This window comes from Topomyia yanbarensis, chromosome 2 (genome assembly GCF_030247195.1).
Source record: "Topomyia yanbarensis strain Yona2022 chromosome 2, ASM3024719v1, whole genome shotgun sequence".
Taxonomy (NCBI): domain Eukaryota; kingdom Metazoa; phylum Arthropoda; class Insecta; order Diptera; family Culicidae; genus Topomyia; species Topomyia yanbarensis.
Genome location: NC_080671.1, coordinates 468282548 through 468300756, shown reverse-complemented (window position 1 = coordinate 468300756; position 18209 = coordinate 468282548). Strand labels below are relative to the sequence as shown.

Below are 18209 nucleotides of genomic sequence, written 5' to 3'. Positions count from 1 at the left end.
AATCGAATTCTGGGATATCCCTTCAGCCACGTGCGCAAAGTATTAATTCCTTTACGTGTGTTTCTCTCACATTCAGATTACACGTTCTGCATGAAAGAGCATTTTCGCAGGAGTCCGCATCATCTACGTTCGCTGGTTATACACACTGTGCACATTTCTTTCATATTAGAATCACTGATAGTGAAATATGCGTGTATGGCAAGAGTTACCAAGACATCGAGCATGTTGTTTGGTCATAAGATTCCTTAAATGTCCGAGCTAGATCACTCAGTGCTATCTTGGTCAGCCGGGATCTGCCATTCATATCGCTGATCTATTGTTTTCTAAAGATCGCAAATATGCTGATGTGAGTTCTTCCTAAAGTCAATTAATTCTCAGAAACTGAACCTCCATATTTTCGGTTTCTGGCATATACCAGCTATTGAGATTCTGCAGCACAGCTGTACGTTTCGCATTCATGAATTAGTGAAGCACCCTCCCTAATAGGGTGAAACTAGGCACTTTAACCTATAAAACAGAGTCGGTGTTAGTTCTTTTATATGTAAAGTATAATATGCAAATCAAATCAGGAAGTGACTTTTTTAATTATTCGTGATAATACATAGAAATGTATGAGAATATTGTATGAGAATATTTTTACCTTACTTATGTTGTTTCATAACTTGATAATTCAAATGTAAACAGAAAAACTGATTAATACACTCAGGTTTTTACGCGGTTTTTTGCGAGGTTTTTTTACGCGTATTTTGAAATTTACGCGGTTTTCATTTACGCGGATTTTTGAATTTACGCGGCATGCATTACCGAGGTTCCCATTACGCGGATTCTTAAATTTACGCGGTTTTCATTTATGCGGCCTGTATCTGAGTATATTCCAAAAACAAAATATCAACTATTTCCTGATCTAAAACTGAAAAGTATTAACCCTCCGGCACTCGCGTCGTTGTATTTTGTGCAACACCTTCCGAAACTCTAGCGATATTTTTTTCTATTTTGAAAAAACGCCCCAGGGCTCCAATTCAGCTTTTTATTAACAAGAGAAAGTTAAAAACTAATTCCAAGATAACAAAACGCTACATCAATTGGGATTGAAAAATAATCCAAATTTACGTTAAAAATTGGATTCTTGCGGGTAAACTCAAAATCTACGGATCTGACCTCGTTCAAAAGTGGCCACACTGGCCCGTGCGAGTGGGAGAAGCAACAATAGCTCTGTTGACACTTAGCAACCGTTGAAAAATCAAAAAAATCATTGCTATCAGTGTAATGTTGTAGGAAATATTCATAGATAAATGGACAGAAACCTAACCAAAGTTTTGTTTTGAGTGAGAAAAGACGATTGCTTTATCGTTTTTGAATTAATATATTACGATTTTTTTCAAGAAAATTTGTTTTCAAAGTTAAACTTGAACACACTACTTCGCTAATTCATTACTGAAATAATTGATGGGGAAGCGATTTCTGATAATCTTTTCTCAATCACCATCACAATCTTTACTACTAAATAGGGTTAATAGAACAATAATCCTTCCAATATATGAACTACGTATTGAATCAATGCCAGCTAAATATGCTTTTATTTTTACACTACTTTTACGAAAATATTGCGAAAACTCCTAAATGTACTAAATTTCGAAGTATTTTTTGATAGTTTCATTAGTGAAGCTCTTATTTTAAAGAGTGATGCTATGTGCCGATGTAGTTATTTCGAGGTGTAAGCTACTCACTTATTCAGCTTTGCAGGTCGATGTGAAGTAGATTGTGCTGATTTGAAATCAATTTGAAGCTAAGCGAGAATGTTATGGTGATTTACTCATGACATACTTTTGAAATACAAGAGTTTTTGTTGTAGTAGATGGTACGGAAATCATCGGTTGCTTCGTTTATGTTTCGGTTGGTTTGACCGGTGGAATTCAGTTACTGGTTGAAATATTTGTTTCCACAGTTTAGACTGATATTGTTTATAGCTGATTTGGATAGATAAAAATTCATCAACTGCATCGAGTTTCGTGTCTCAGTCCCAGTTTTGAAAATGACTAAATTTTAATAAGGCAATTTTTTTTCGTTATCTATATCGTTGAACTTTGTATGGGAATGCTAAAAATTTTCATTTAACTACACTGCAAGCCAATCGGTTGAAAACAGTCTATCCACGATTGAAACTTAAGTATACATACCACCCTCAAGAGGGAGGAGAGAAAGGGTTAACGAACAAATATTTCGCCATCTTGATCTTAGGTATAACTTCTACGGTAACAGAACCACGAAACATTTCAGATACTATTTTCCCAATACTCATAATATTCATACGTTGCTCATCCTTTGTTTGAAGACGTTGTTTAATTTCAGACCATCGTTTATTTTATAAAAGATTTCATTTGAGCTGGGTGTTTTCCTGAAACAAAATTTTCCAAGTTGGATAGCTTTTGCGAATTTAATGACTACACTTAACTAAAAAACCATCGTTGAAAAAGAAGCAAAACAAAGCGAGAAACAAACAACTGAATGTTTCATATCATGTGAAAGCTGACAAAACCAAAGTATTACAACTCGGACAGATGCATCATGGGCGAACGAATGACTGGAAGAAATGCCAAAAATCCAAAATAAAACCCAAATGGGATTGTTCTAAGCAAATAACAAATATCCATTGGTGACTTTTGTGCATGTCACTTCCAATCACAACGACCAACCAAATTTTTGTTATCAAAATATCAAATATCTCGGAAATCGGTTTTACTTTCCGGGGTGAATCATTTTCTCGATCGATCGAGATCACCACAATGGTGTGCCCCAACGAAAACAAAAAAAAAAGAAACAAAATAATTAAACAAACTGATAGCCTCTAACCGATACCTAAATAACAGATGCTTGCACCACCACTAGTTGATACTAATTGATATATCCATGCTGCCTTCCCATAAGTATTGTAATTTGTTGTCCTTAGGCACACGGAATAAGTTTGCTGTTCCTATACTATATAATTAACCCTTCCATTGCGTTTTTTTCTGTGTCACACATATATAACCTCCCGCCCCTTAAAGCCAGTTAGTATTGTCCCATTGTTTAGCATAGTGAGAGAAGTTTCGTTGTTACTGATAGTTGAATGCAAACAAGTAAATATTGGAAACAAATATCTGTATTCGATTGAAGCGCTGTACAAACAAGCTGATACATATTTTTTGGCATACATACAACTCGTATACGCTATATTTTAATATCTGGTAGAAACGTAAAACAGTTACGTAGCGCCAAGATCGTAGCAATCCATTTTTTTCGTCGGTGGTTGATTGTCACCGTTTTCGCTAGCTGCGGTTTCTTCTAATATCCGTTCTTGGACTATCAAAGCAGGCTAGATTGCACTGTTTTTTTCTGAATCATTTCAATTGGTCTGTGCAAGAAAATTACTCTTTTGACCAGTTTTCAACATTTCCTCCACTTTTGCAAACAAGAATAGCAGAATCAACTCCAACTTGCTGTTCGCTAACTGTTCGTTAAATATATAAAGTAGAACAAACAAACTGTAAATGCTATCTTATAGAAGCACGTAGTGATAAAACAGACAAAAATCAACTATATAAAACCTATATACATACATATATTGTATTTACGCTGCTGGTTTTAGAGAATCAAAAAAGCATGAAATCCTGAAGATGTCTTTTTTGGTTTTTATTATAGTTTATTATATATACTTAACTGTGCTGCTAGACCGATATATTTAATACTAAACCATACCAAACCTTACTAGCTTCTTGCCCAAAAGCTGCTGAAGGTGTCGTTCGGGTAAAAAAATTTCTACAATAACGTTTCTCTGTTTTCCTCCACTTTTTTCCCTTTTTCCCGTGATCATCATCCAACCATTTCCGCGTAAAACTGACTCAACCACCAACACAGGACAACAAGCTGGGAGATATCTGCTTCTCGTTGCGCTATGTACCCACTGCAGGTAAATTAACCGTCGTAATCTTGGAGGCGAAGAACCTGAAGAAAATGGACGTCGGAGGATTGTCAGGTGAGCGCCATTTTGTTTTTTTTTTCACGATTACAGAGTGTATAGGTCGTAGCAGGAAGCAACGTTACTAGCGTTGTGCTCCTAACCATTTCGTTTCCCAGGCAACGAAAATTAGCTTGTAAGGCGTCGGTTACTAATCGATTTCTGTGTTCTCTTCCAATTATAGATCCATACGTAAAAATTGCGCTGATGCAGAATGGAAAGCGTTTGAAAAAGAAAAAGACTAGTATCAAAAAATGCACACTAAACCCCTACTACAATGAGTCGTTCTCATTCGAAGTTCCTTTCGAACAAATACAAGTATGCGAGAATGTATTATACTATCATATAAAAATTCTGTGTTGTGTTGCATTTTCCTATACATGCCGTATTGTATATATATATTGAGCGTTTTCTCCTGCATAGAGTTACTTTATGTAAATGTTTTATCCATGAACAAACTAACATTGATATAACGCACCGATATACAATGTCAAATTCGAAACACGCCACATTTCAACAGTCCCCAGAGCGGGCTCGGGTTCAAGACTGTTCTGAGCTCTTTCCCTTTGGGTGTACCGACTGAAGTTTTTTTTCTCCATGACAAAGCATGCTTCCTACTGTCAAACGACCGCAATACAGACACACCCACCTTCAATACCTCCTCCATAAACGTCCGTTGTGCTGGCTTTGGTTTTGGACAACGAAGCATTTGCGGAGAGCAATTTGAATTCCTACTTCCGAAAAAAAAACCGAAGGCACCCGTTGATGGCCGACGCGGCGCAAACAAAGGCAACCAACCCACCGACGACTACACTGAGTGGCATACGTAACAGAAATCACCACAAGAGAGAAAAAAAAGTTGCATCTGTTTGCCTGTGACGATTGTTTTTTTGTTGTAGTTGCAAAAATATGTCTTGTTTGTTTGTTTGTTTGTTTCTTTATTAGGGTGACATCAGAACCACATGTCTGTGTTGCTTCGACACGGCCGACTGTGTTGCTGCAACGCTTCGAGTGTCCAGGTTTGCCTGCTATTGTAGTTTTGGTGTTGCTCTAGTTTGTAAGTGTTATCGTTTGTGGATTTACTGGAAATGCTTTGTTGTTGAATTGAATGATGACATGATTGTTGGAAACAATGACGGTGAAATCAAACCCAGCACAGCCATTCTCGCGTTTTGTAGTTTTATGTCTATCTGTATATAAATTTTCCCAAACAATCCAACCATCATCGTAAGTTTTAAGTGTATTTAGAGACAATTGGTGAAAAGTCTACTTCTGGAAAACTCCCATTTTTTTGGTATTATTCTCCAACTCCAAAAAAACCCAACTAACAACCATCAAAGCAACATCCAATATACTTCAAAAAAAATAACAAATCACACTTTATTCGATCAACTGTATCCCCGGGTTATGGGACCCCGATAAACTCCAACACTTCAAGCAGACCACCAAAAACTAACGCCAACCGAAAAACTGTATCTAAAACTACAAACCCACTCCTCCCACAATCCCCACAAAAAGGAAGAAGCGTGACATTTTTTAGACACTTCTTTTATCTAATTCAAACCAAGCAGTAGAGAGAAAATAACAGCCTCAACATCAACAACAAAACTCTACACATTTTCTATAATAAATAAATAAAAAAAACTACCGAAGGATCACACTGCCACCAAACCAAACTGCCAAATCCAGGAGATCTCGTGTGGACACAGAAGCGTGAGCACATTCCAATCCTTTGGCAAATATGAAAATATAAAGCGTAACTAAGTATCCGTATTGTACAATTTTCTTTTGCTAAGAAAAATATCTCATTTACGTTTTTTTCTATCCTTCTCTTTTGTGAATTGATGAGCCTCATCTCTGAGATACAAGTGTTACAGGAGAGTGTTTTTGCACCGAGAGTCTATTATGTTTCTACCATGTCTAATGTTCATATTTTCTCCTTCTCTCTATAGCAGTGTAACGTTTTATTAAAATTTTCGGTTTATTTTTTCGTTCATTCGCTTCATCCGTCATCTTTTCCCCTGTTAAATTTGAAAACTCTCAAAAATAATGTTTTTAACTGTTTTGATTGTGTGTCTTATCTTGAAAGTGACCTTGGCGCAAAATATTTGAATATTTTGTCATTTGGAATGGAAATATTACAAACTCCCACCAACCGCCAAACAACTTGTACAATCACTTTCGTTACCAACAATTACCAAATAACACAGTTTGATCGAGTATCAATACATTTCCGTTTACAAGTATTTCTAGAAACAACCGAAACTATTCATCTCACATCAACGAGAAACGAGTACTACTTTACACATAAAAAAAACTTCAAAATTTGTATTGAAACCACTACCCCCTCCGACCCCCTATAAAATTAGCCTACGCCTAGAGGTGCCACCGCAAAAGTGTCTGCATGAACACAAACTAGTCCACTTCACAGACCGCTCTGACTCTAACCAAAACCAACCCGTTGATGCAAACACTTTTCACCCTATTTGAAGTTAAAATCTATCCCAACCCAAAAAAAAAAATCTCACCAAAATCGACCTACATACAAATTTAAAAAAAAAACCCTATCTGCAATTTTCCGCGCGCTTCAAGTAGGCGGCGATTTTCGACGGCTCCGAACCCATTCAGGGTCCTGCCTACTTGAAGCGCCTTTTGTACTCTTTCCTTTTCTCGCGGTGGAAGATTTTCTCACAGTCTACTTAGTTGTCCCTATACTCATTTTTGGACAGGTTCGTGACATTCAATAGATTCAATGCATGTTGTATTAGACACACCCTTCTGTACAGTATGTAGTCCTAATAATAGCGTAACTTCCTAGTGCTGTAAACCATGATTTGCATGATTGTTTTCTCTGTGCGTTTCTTTGGATGAGTTGGGCGAAAGCCAAAAAAAAAAAGAATGTGAATGAAAGAATGAGTGTAGATAGTCCTGTAGTAGACTAGCGTCCTGATATATATATAGTTGAAAATGTGTGGATAATAAGTGCGATAATGACCCCTGAAATAGTTTAGATGTTGTGTGTAGGATACGGGAAAATTTTCAACAATAAGTAGATATTCTTTCAAAGAGGGAATTAATCATGAAAACAAATGTGAAGTAAATGCGTTAACTTGTATTTCTATTTACTGTTCACTTTAAAGTATATTCGAAAATCTATAACAAAAAAGGAGGGAAAACATATAAATTATGTTATAGAATCGTTGACAAGCTAGTGTTTGCGTCCTCTATTTGGTGAAAAGTGAAACTAAAATTTTCTGTTCTATACATGACGCATATTATGCACTAAAATGCTTCCAAACATACTATTTGTTCAATTAAACCCAAACCATTTATTTTGCAAAAATAAAGTTCGAAGAAATCGACCACTGACTCACCACCGTGCGCTGTTAGGCTCCATGCAGTACTGGCCTTACGCATGGGCACACTGGGCCAGGGCCAGGGGCCCCGGGCTTTTAGGGGCCCCCAACTTAGGATGAATATAAAATCATTCTGTGTTCCAAAAAATAGTAGCACTCAATTGTCTATAACTCTTTAGCGTGTGGGTAACAATGGATCAGTTGCTCGGATTCGCATATTACACCTTTACCCATGTGACGTTTAAAGAGCATGCATGGTATTAGACCAATTCAAACGTCAATTCAACATTTTTATTCAAGTTTGAATTTATTTTGAGCAAAAACGATGAAATGTTGTCTAAACACGTATAAAAAGTTCAAAAAGCACCAAGCAGTTGGCAGAATTTGCACAAGGAAGCTGTAGAGAAAATGGAAGAAGATGATTTCGAAATTCGGTACACAATACTTGTTTGGCAAACGATCCGCGCATGTGGTAAATTTTCATTTCTTCATCACATCTAGGATTGTGGATGGAAGCTTCTACATGAAAACCTCTAAAAATGATTCCAGCACTTCTTGAGGGCTCACGATGCTTTCGCGACGGCATAGTGGCATTTTCCACTATGCCGTCGTAGTCTGCTACAGCACCAATCAGATTATTTTTGTACGAAATTCCACCTTATCAAAAATATTTTAGGCTGTTTCTGTTTGCGGTTAATTGTGAATAAACTGCTAATAGTGATAGTTAATTATTGAAATGAATTGTGTTGCTCATATTAATAGGTTCGAGTAATTTCAATTTTTCGCTATGTTTATTTGTTTATTTATTTATTTATCTATTTGTTCATCTATTTATTTATTTATTCATTTTTTATCATTTTTCATCTGACCCGTGTTGGTCTACATGAAATTTAATGTTGTTTTTTATGAGAAAAGCGCCTTTCAAGGTTCACTTCAGAAGCACAATAACATTACAGAAATATTGTAACATAATCTTATAAGTACTCGGTACGCTGAAAGTCGAGTCTTAAGTTACGTGATCTAAGGTTTCTTGCGGTACATTTGATGTAGATTTGTGAGAGAATATCTGGGGCATCCATTCCAAGGTCCCTGATAACTGACACTCTCTCTAGCAAGATCCAGAGAATTGGATTTTTTCTGCGCGTGAAAGGTATTATAGTGCTCTATAATACCTTTCACGCGCAAAAAAATCCTTCCTCTATTGACCGCACAATGAGAAAGAGTTTGAGATCGTCAGCGTATATAAGATTGCATCCTGAGCAGGGGCGGATCCAGAAAAAAAACGGGAGGGGTCTGAAATTTCGATTGTAAAATGAACAATACGAATACGTAATAACCTTATTTAATGAATATCAGTTATTTTGGACAAATTTGGTTTGGAATGATTTTGAAATAGAAATTTATCTAAAATTGAAACTAATTTGAAATTTCTCAACAAGTAAAAACATTTCGGAATCCGCCACCGATTCTGGTGGTATAACATAGCAAACGTCATAGAAGAATAAAGAAAAAAGCAACGGTCCGAGATTGCTCCCTTGAGATACACCCGACAAGTTGATGAAGATATAACACGTTACTTCCTAATTTCACTGCCAGAGAACGATCTACGAGATATGATTTAAGCCAGCTTATAAAATTTGATGGAGCGCCCATCCGCTCGATTTTTGCCAGAAGAGAGTGATGTACACGATCAAAAGTAGCTTTAAGATCAGTGTCTTCGATGTTTTTAATGCAGTATGATGTAAATTGGGCTAGATTGGTAGTTGTTGATCTGCCTGCAAAATAGCCATGTGGGTTCTTCGATATGTATGCTTTAGTCTCACGAAAGAGCATATTTCCTACTAGGATCTCAAACAACTTTGACCCAGAGCAGAGCGAGGTTATGCCACGATAGTTCGCAACATTTTGCTTATCACCTTTTTTGAAAACGGGAAACATTACTGATTTTTTCCAGCATACGGGAAACACTGATTGCGACAGTGATTGGTACACAATGCGCTTGCGTCTTTTCAGTATAATGGAAGGAATCCCATCTGGCCCCAACGATGTAGAGAACTTTAACTTGCTTATGGCGGCTAGAATGTCTTCGTCGGTAAATTGAATGTTTCCAAAATTGAACACATCGCGAGGAACATCTTGAAGGCTACAATCCACCTGAGTTGAATTAGCTGATTCATTTTTAAACACACTCGAAAAAATGTTTTGCGAACAAGTTACAGATGCCGCTGGGAGGGTTAGACGTTTCATTTGCGAGAAACATACTAAAAGGAAGCTCATTGTCTTTACATTTCCCATTTTCAAAAGACCAAAACTTTTTTGGGTTTCGTTTTAGGTTGGTTTGGGTTTGTGCTACGTGTCTTGAGTACAGAAAGCAATTATATGTTTTGTAGCTATTACTGGCTAGAGTGAACTCCCTTTTGTACTTGTTTGTTATCTTCGCCTCCCGAACCGTTCACTTATGCGCAAAACTTCTGTCAGAATATATACCAAAAATCTACCTCACTAACAACTTCTACATGAAGAGACTCCATTTCAAAGAATCGTTCTATTCCTGCAGCGAAAAATGCGAATACCTAAAATGAGTTAATCTCGAACCGCGCAATTAGATTCGACAATATTCAATATTGTCATCTGCAAGTGTAGTTGAATTATGATTGAAAAAAATGTGGCTTTTTTAAGCTGACAATTGACTTTTTCCAGCTGCATCATATCAGGAATAGGAAGAAATTGAGCACAACATTGTACGAATCATTGTAATTACATTGGCGGTTGCACATGAAGGCCAACCATCGTCAGTTAAATTTAAAAGCATTTTAAGAGAGCGTGTTTGGTGGCCCGGCATGTCGAAATATGCAGAGGAATGGGTGAAGTCCTGCTCGATTTGCGCAAAAAATGGAAGACCTGAAAAGCCCACTCCCATGACCCGTGTTTTCGCTTCCATTAAATAACATAGTCGTCATCTATTAACAAGTTGAATTTTATTGGCATATTGCTAAATATTTTTCCTAGATTGTCATATTGTAAGGACAATTGTTGAATGAATCGTAGACATTGTAGTGTTGACGTTTAGCCTGCCTTACTCCATCATTCCTCATCATTGACGGAGGCACTCCTCAGCCTCAAACAACGTCTTACAACTATAAAGGTCAGATTATATCATGTGGGGAGAGAACGGTTCATTACACTGTACGCAGCTCACTTGAGTTCGAACCCCCACAAGCACATATAGTGTATTAGGTCCTTTGCCATTTTCGGTCAGATTGGTCACAAGATCTTTTTAAGATCTATCAAAATCATTTTCCGTTTTTCGACGGTACCTGGACATTTACAGTGCCACTTATAGTGATGGATGTCTAAATTTTTTTCCCCATATATTTCGATTCCTACAGCATTTTTAATACTTCCGCATGGTTGAATGATTTGGTTTGAATCTTAAAAATAAATCTCAAGGTGGCATAGTTGGCTCCCTGATGCTGAGGATCATTTTTGATAATCCTACTCTACAGCAGTGTATGTCTATTCGAGTATAGGGGCCCTAAGGCTCAGTTGTGCCCAGGGGCCCCGAGTGGTCTTAAGACGGCCCTGGCTCCATGGGAATCCGACTCAAACATCACATCGTTAAAAATTCTTTTTCCAATGAGGTTGGATTGATTTTCAGTGCGGCAAAGTTGTAGGAAATAAAATTATCTTGCAACAGAAATAAGGGATAATTTGCGCAGTAACTGACACCAACTTGCTGGCAGACGATATATCCTAATTAACACCAAAATTAGCGCCAGTTCGTTTCGCTATACTCGTCAGCGATCCAGACCTTCTGTGCTTAGCTAACCATCTTTAGGCGTTCATACGTGTTGTGTGATCTGTTTGGATTTAGTGTCTAACTGGCGTTAATTTTGGTGTTGGTTTAGATATATCGTCTAACTTGCAGCAAGTTGGTGTCAGTTACTTACGAGTGGAACAAGAAGTCTTCAATATTTGTTTGATAGCAAATAAGTGAAGCGAAATCTGTTGAATAATGTCTTTCTTTTCAGTGAGAATGAGTTCAACGTCGAAAGAATGTTGCAAAAAGTGGTGTGGGTGTTAACATTATTAAATCAGAAAATGACGAGTTATATTGCAACTAAAACGCAGTAGGCAAGTTGTGGATGACATGCAGCTCGTGTCAGTGCAGCGTTGTCAATGTTCCCGATTTATTTGGAAACTCCCAGATTTCTCTCAATTGAACCGGGAAAATTAGATAGTTTGCTAAAAATTGCTTCAATCCAGGATTGATTTGACTATTTGAGGATCGTTTCCCATTTATTTAAAATTCTTCAATAAGTAATAAAACATTCGAGTCTATAACGGTGTCCTAGACTCGGGCTTCATATTAAATTTGACGAAATACTTGAGTAGTTCAGAAATCTAGCATATCAACGTGATCTTTTCTTAATTCAGGAGGCTTCAAATTAAAGTTTTTCACTGCAAAATTATATTTGATAAGGTTTAGCGTAGATTTTTCGCTTCCGTAATCCCGTGTTGCTAAATTTCTTGCAATATTTAATAAAAATTTACATATTTTTTCCAGGAGATCCGCTTCTCAGCCTCCAAGAAAATTGAAACCCACTTTTAGCTTAGTATGTAAAAAAAATAATATCAGACTCGAGTATCAATATAAAACTTTTACGATTTCTTTTGTTTTTATTATAGAGGTGCCCGCCCCCATCGTTAAGGTTCCGGATTCAGATAATTTCCTAGTTTCCCGATTGCATGTATTATTGTAATATTTTTCCAGTAGAGATCACCAGCGGAATCCTAAATATCCGAATATTTATCATGAAATGAGCCGCTGAGATCTAAGTAATAGCCAGATTTGTTAACTGAGGCTCAGAAAAAATTTGCTGAACTCAATTCAGTGTGTAAACCTATAAGATATCTGTGTACATACAATATATTATTGTTACAGGAAGTGTCAGCACTTCCTAATCGATCCGACGCATATTTCCCAAGTAACCATAAGCATTAGGCGATTGCACTATATTGGCTATACATTTGCACTAATGTTGCATTGAAACTCCATTACAGTATTAACAATGCAATTAAGCTCTATATTAGCATCAATAATGTATAAATGCACGGCCAAAATATAGCATTATCGCTTGCTCTATATGCGCATATAAAGCTGATATAACGCGTACATGTTTCAAGGGTCTTTAAAGCATGTAAGCTTTACATGTACATTTAATGCCATTATAGAGCAAATAAAAAGCTGATTTAATGCTATTCTAATGCTGTTGGTATCGTTATGAAACTCTTCTTGAAGATTATATTCGGCATATTTCATTTCAATCGAACATATGCTATATAGTCCAGGAAGCAAACGCAGCGCACGTACCGTGAAGAATTAGGCAAGGTAGCTCAGTTCGAGACTTTCTAACGCTAATTTTCGTAAAACATTCATATCATGTGAGAAAGAAAACCCACTAAGGATATTCATTACAATGCATTAGAAAAGAGTCAATTACGGCTTTAAACGGAACATTTTATTTTAATTTCTTTCCTTTTTGCTCACCATACCGAAAGGAATCATAAGAAATGGTTTTCAAACCATGGCGGACAATGACAGCCAACTGAAGCTTCCTAATAATATTAGTAGTGCCAATATTAGGCTTTCAAATTTGACATTTGTACGCTGGTGCTATATAATAGCATTAGTGCTGCAAAAACGAGCTGTCAATCTCTGCACAGTAGTAGCACTATATTTCACCTTTTCTGGCGTAATACCAGCATTATATCAGTATTTAGGGCTTCACGGCTCTATAAGACTGCTTTATATTTGGATTTAAAGCAAATATTAGGCTACGTTATAATGCTTATTGGTTACTTGGGTTGTTCGTTCAAGGTCTCTAGGTTGTTCAGTAGACTGGTTCAATTTTTGACTATTAGCTCCACCAGGCTCTACTGATTCCTTTTATGGCCCTTGGTAATTGTGCAAATGTTGGTACCGATCGGTTGAGTCTACGAACCCTCCCAAAATTTCAAAGTTTATATGGAAATTTGTATGGAAAATCGATTAACATTGTAAATAAATTCTTAAAAAATCATGTCATCAATTAATTAATGAGAACACTATATATTTCTGAAGGTATTGTTTTTCTGAACACATTTGTGGAACATTGTAAGTTTGTGAAAATTCGCTGAGAAAAGTTATTAACTAAATAAGCAGCATGACTTCAAAACAAGTGAATTTTATTATTAATCATAGCAACCCTGTTTGAATAGCTCCACCATTATACAAGTGTAAACTAGATTTGCCAACCACCGCTCTCGTATGGTAAATGCAGCTATTCAAACTGGGTTGCTATGATTAATAATAAAATCAACTTGGTTTGCAGTCATGCTGCTTCTTTAGTTAATAACTTTTCTCAGCAAATTTTCACAAACTTACAATGTTCCACGAATGTGTTCAGAAAAATAATTGTGACAAGTACGTGCTTGATTCGAACCACTAAAAAGTTCTTTCCGTTTTGCGTCGGTAGCGGCATCTAAATGCGACTGGCTAATTTATCACTTTGGTTGATCGATAACACAGGAGATGCTTCTCCGTAATATTATCAATAAATTGATTAGGAGCAGGAAATTGGTGAGACCGTTTTATGAATTTTTTTTGATGTCTACGTATAATTTATTTAAGCATTTCGCTTGAACTAAACGCATGCCAGAATCAAAAATGTTTTTTGTCATTCTGGAATTGTGTGATTGAGTATATTGCACGTATCCAATTGTTACGTGAATGTGTTCGTGCGGAACTTATTATACATTAAGGCGAGCTCGGAATGTACGTGTACTTAGGCATTCCTGAAATGGATGTCTTTGGATGTATAATATAGCTATCACCTTTCATTTAGATAAATATTGTCTTCCATAAAAGGCAGCCGGTCAGAGGGAGGTGCATAGTACGTACACACACACAATATATTTTTGATACATTTTTTAACAAACATAACAGACCAGTTAATGTTCACAGAAACCAGAAGTTGTCTAATTAAAACTTCGAAAATCGAATCTTTGTAGTACCTTTCTGTGATCCTCAGAATTTCACAAATTCAGATTACATATTATATTTTTTTAAGCGGGAAGTGAATAGTTTTTTTTTTTTGACAAAAAAGCTTATTATCAATATTTTTGTCGATACCGAGAATGCCAGTTTTAAATATTTGAATAATGTTTCCCTTATTTTTCATTGCAAAATATTCAAATTGAGTTTATTACACTCAATATTTATTGAGTGAATTGAATCTAAAAAGTGTGCATCATAATAAATTAAAAACAAATTGCATCAAATGTTTTCTTGCCGCATTTTACACAGCAGGCCTTATCGCTACAATGGGTGGCTGTGTGACCCAATTGTTTACACTTTCTGCAATCTATGACCTGCAGTACACCTAGACGCACAGGCAGACGGACCTTGTGCAAGAGAATGTAGTTTGGTAAAGCGGTACCGTCGAAGGTCACCCGATAAGAGTTTGATTGGCGGTACGTTCCTGCAACTACCACTGGGTTCAAATGCCTACACTCACGTATTTTCTATAATATAACCAACCCCGTACTGCAGCAGATCCTCACATGTCAAACTTTCATCGTTGATGACGGACGCCTTCCATCTCTACCCTAACCGTAGGGACATATACATTATAATCCCGCGCAAAGTGCTAACAGCAAGCAATATCGTTTTCCTGCTATAAGTTGGCTAGCAAAAAGTTTACCTCGTCCGAGTGGACCCTTGAAATTTCGGTCACAGCCGAGAGACGTTTTGTTAGGTCTTTAGAAATCTGAGAAAGATTCAGCGATTTAGTCGTAGGCCGAAAGAAGTTCTGGGTCGCTACCCAACGGAGGGGAACATCAGGAGTTGAATCCGATTCAACCTACACTTGACCATCTGGAAGGAGAAAACGCACGGGATCAGCGTCCGCTCAGACGCAATAGATATGTTAAGAAAGAGAAAGACCGCTTTTTTTAAAACTGGTTTCTGGATCATGCTCATACGGCTGGCTATTGTTTAATACTCACGCGCAAACAAAAGACTGAGAAATGTGGACTTGAGAAAAAAAAAACACAAAGTAACACCGAGACAGAGCGTCAAATCGTACATTGCACAGAAACAAAAACACACCCAAACTACCTGAGAGTTACGGTACGAAGGAAACGATTTCTGATGTTCTAAAAAATTTTGTGGGCGGCTGAAATAGACATGATGCAAACGACTCACTATCACTTGTATTCACAAAGCTATTCCCGTTTTTCAATTGAAACTAGTTAATTTTCGAAGGCTACACACTCAATTGAGCTCGGTGATTTGTGTGGTCAGCAAATTTAGAAACTGATATCTCTGTTTGAAATTTGTTTCTGATTTTCAAGTGAAGTATTTTCCAAATCTCAGCTATCAAATGTCACTTTTTCTGAGATTCAGCAAAAATTTTGTTTACTGAGATCTCAGCTGTTGAGATTTTTTTATGACCGCTCTACAGATAAGTGGTGCCAGATCATGTAACTTGCCTTCGGTTGTCCCATCCTTCATACATGAGGAATTTAGTATTGTCACACAGCGGCACGGTTTTTTTGTGATACGAAATGAATCGTTTCGCCTGTGTCAACTTGTAAAAAGGTTAACAGCATTAAACGTCTGACATGTTTGAACTGGATAAAGGCGACTACTGTAAGCCTTGTTCATGAAGAATTTTACACTCGCGTGATGAATTCCGAAGAAAGTTACTCCTTTCACTTAGCAACATGTCCAAAACCTTCATGTTCAGTGCCTTTTCATAGTGTCACATTTTTGAAACGAAGAATTTAAACCCTACAAAAAAGTAAACAAATGAAAGGCGATGGTTAAACACACAGCATGCTGTGATGAGCACGTTGGAACCATTTCAAATACGTGCGTCAACGCAAAAATATGTGGAAAGCTTATTTCTGACACATTCTTTAGGATGTGCCTGATGTTTTACTTAGTATGTAATAGATATCCCGTTTGATTTATGAGATTGCTTTACACAAGGAAAACAACAGGAAATATCTGATTTTTAGCATAGCGCAGATATTTTACGAAAACAAGGAAACTTTTTTAGAAAAAAAATCGTCGAACCCAACATATTTTTCAAAATCACGGTTCACTGATTTTAAAATGTTATTTATGAAAATGTGACTTCAAAATTACAGTATTTAAAGTATATTTTCTTCATATCTTGATGAAATTGCTAAAAAACTGCAATCTGTAAATTGTGTGCAAAGTTTGAATAACTTACAATTAAAACGATCAAGCCAACTGTCCAAATTCACTTTCAGAAGAAATGGCGGTAAAAATTTCATAATGTTCCCCTCGAACATTATGAAATTTTTACCCTAAAATCACTTGCGACAATACCACATGCCTAAAATAAATGATAACTGGTTGTGCATTTTGCTTTTCGCCTAATGATATTTGGGGATCATTCGGCATGTTTCCCTCGTCCATATTAGCGTCTTCACTTACGGTCAATTATATCTGATTACTTCTTCATATCTTGGCTGAATTGTGCTTCTTCTTTCATGGTGCAAACTGTTGGGTTTAAACTACTGGGTACTGCGTGCAGTTTGTTTGCACAATCGACATGTGGCGATCTGATTTGTATATGCACACAGCATAGTCTGAGCCAAGGGTGCGATAAAGATAACTGGTGAGCTTGAAACAACATGCTACAAACAGTATGTATTTAAACCGCTTGAATAATGCCGTAAATGAGTTTGTTATCGTGTCTAGTGTGTGCTCTAGTGACAATATTTTCCATAAGACTTGCATATTGCTTCGGAGTGTCCTGTCTACAAATATTTCTGAATATAGCGGTGGCTTATATGGAAGTAGGTGAAAGCGTTTATTCCTCAAATGATTTCCATATCTGAATGAACCATGCCAAACTTTCGGTAAATCACAAAATCAGAGCTGAGACTGATCTGAGAAGAACTGACGGTCGAACTATACAATATTTGAAATCGAATACTACTACGTTGGTAGCGTGACGAATGAAAACCATTTTAAAGTCACGTTAATAAAAATTAAGTAAGTAGAGCTGCGCTAGACAATGCTCGCTGCATCTCCAAAAGCAGTCTCGATCAGATTGGAATATGCGATTTGATTTTTTTTAAATTCGTTTATTTGACACGATTCATAGCTTAACGGATCCGTGGATCATTGCTATATTTACAACATGTAAAATGAAAATAAAAAACAAGTATTATTGATTATCTGTCGGATCTTGTGCGCGCAGTTTCCTATTGCGTGCGGAGTCCTTCTTTCGTAGCGGGGAAACATTTATCTGCTCGTCAACTGCGTCACGGGAATCATTCTATTCTCTCTTGTCTTTCACGTACAGGTCGTCATCGTTAAAACTGTCTTGTTGACCGCAATCAGATGTCCATCTCTACTTCTTGCATTTACGAGTGACTAACCAATGTAAACCCGTCGTCATTGTTATTAACTGCCTTGCCGATGTTGCTTACAGTTGATTTTGGGGTGCTGAATCCTTCCGGCAGTCAATATGGCCGCAAATTTGGCCACCCTTTGTGGTTCAGATATTGGTATTGAAAACTCTATTTTGGGTTGGTTTGCCGTAGATAAGCTGGCAATCGGTTGAGATGCAGTTTCTTCTGCATCTTCCGCGTGAGGTTGTACATCGTGTGCTGTCTAATTACAATACTAGTACGCAGGAGTTTGTCCCTCACGGGTATGCATAGTTTGTTTGATAATAGTTCCCTGAGTATTGAGTTTTAATAGTCAAGTAGGAGGGAATTGGTCTTTTGACCCACATCGTCACCACAAGAACATCGTTAAGAATACCCGGGAA

The 18209-nt window shown here is 37.0% G+C and overlaps 1 protein-coding gene across 4 annotated transcripts in view; it reads left to right on the top strand.

Annotated features, from left to right (window-relative positions):
* The window catches only part of LOC131686172 (synaptotagmin 1), a 97207-nt gene that overhangs the window by 65781 nt on the left and 13217 nt on the right, over positions 1-18209 (top strand). For 3 of the 4 annotated variants that reach the window (XM_058970381.1, XM_058970382.1, XM_058970384.1), the window contains exons 7-8: positions 3895-4012; positions 4179-4312. In XM_058970381.1, coding sequence (XP_058826364.1) covers positions 3895-4012; positions 4179-4312 — 252 coding nt within the window. The remainder of the gene's footprint in view (positions 1-3894; positions 4013-4178; positions 4313-18209) is intronic. The other variant, XM_058970383.1, reaches the window with a different exon arrangement.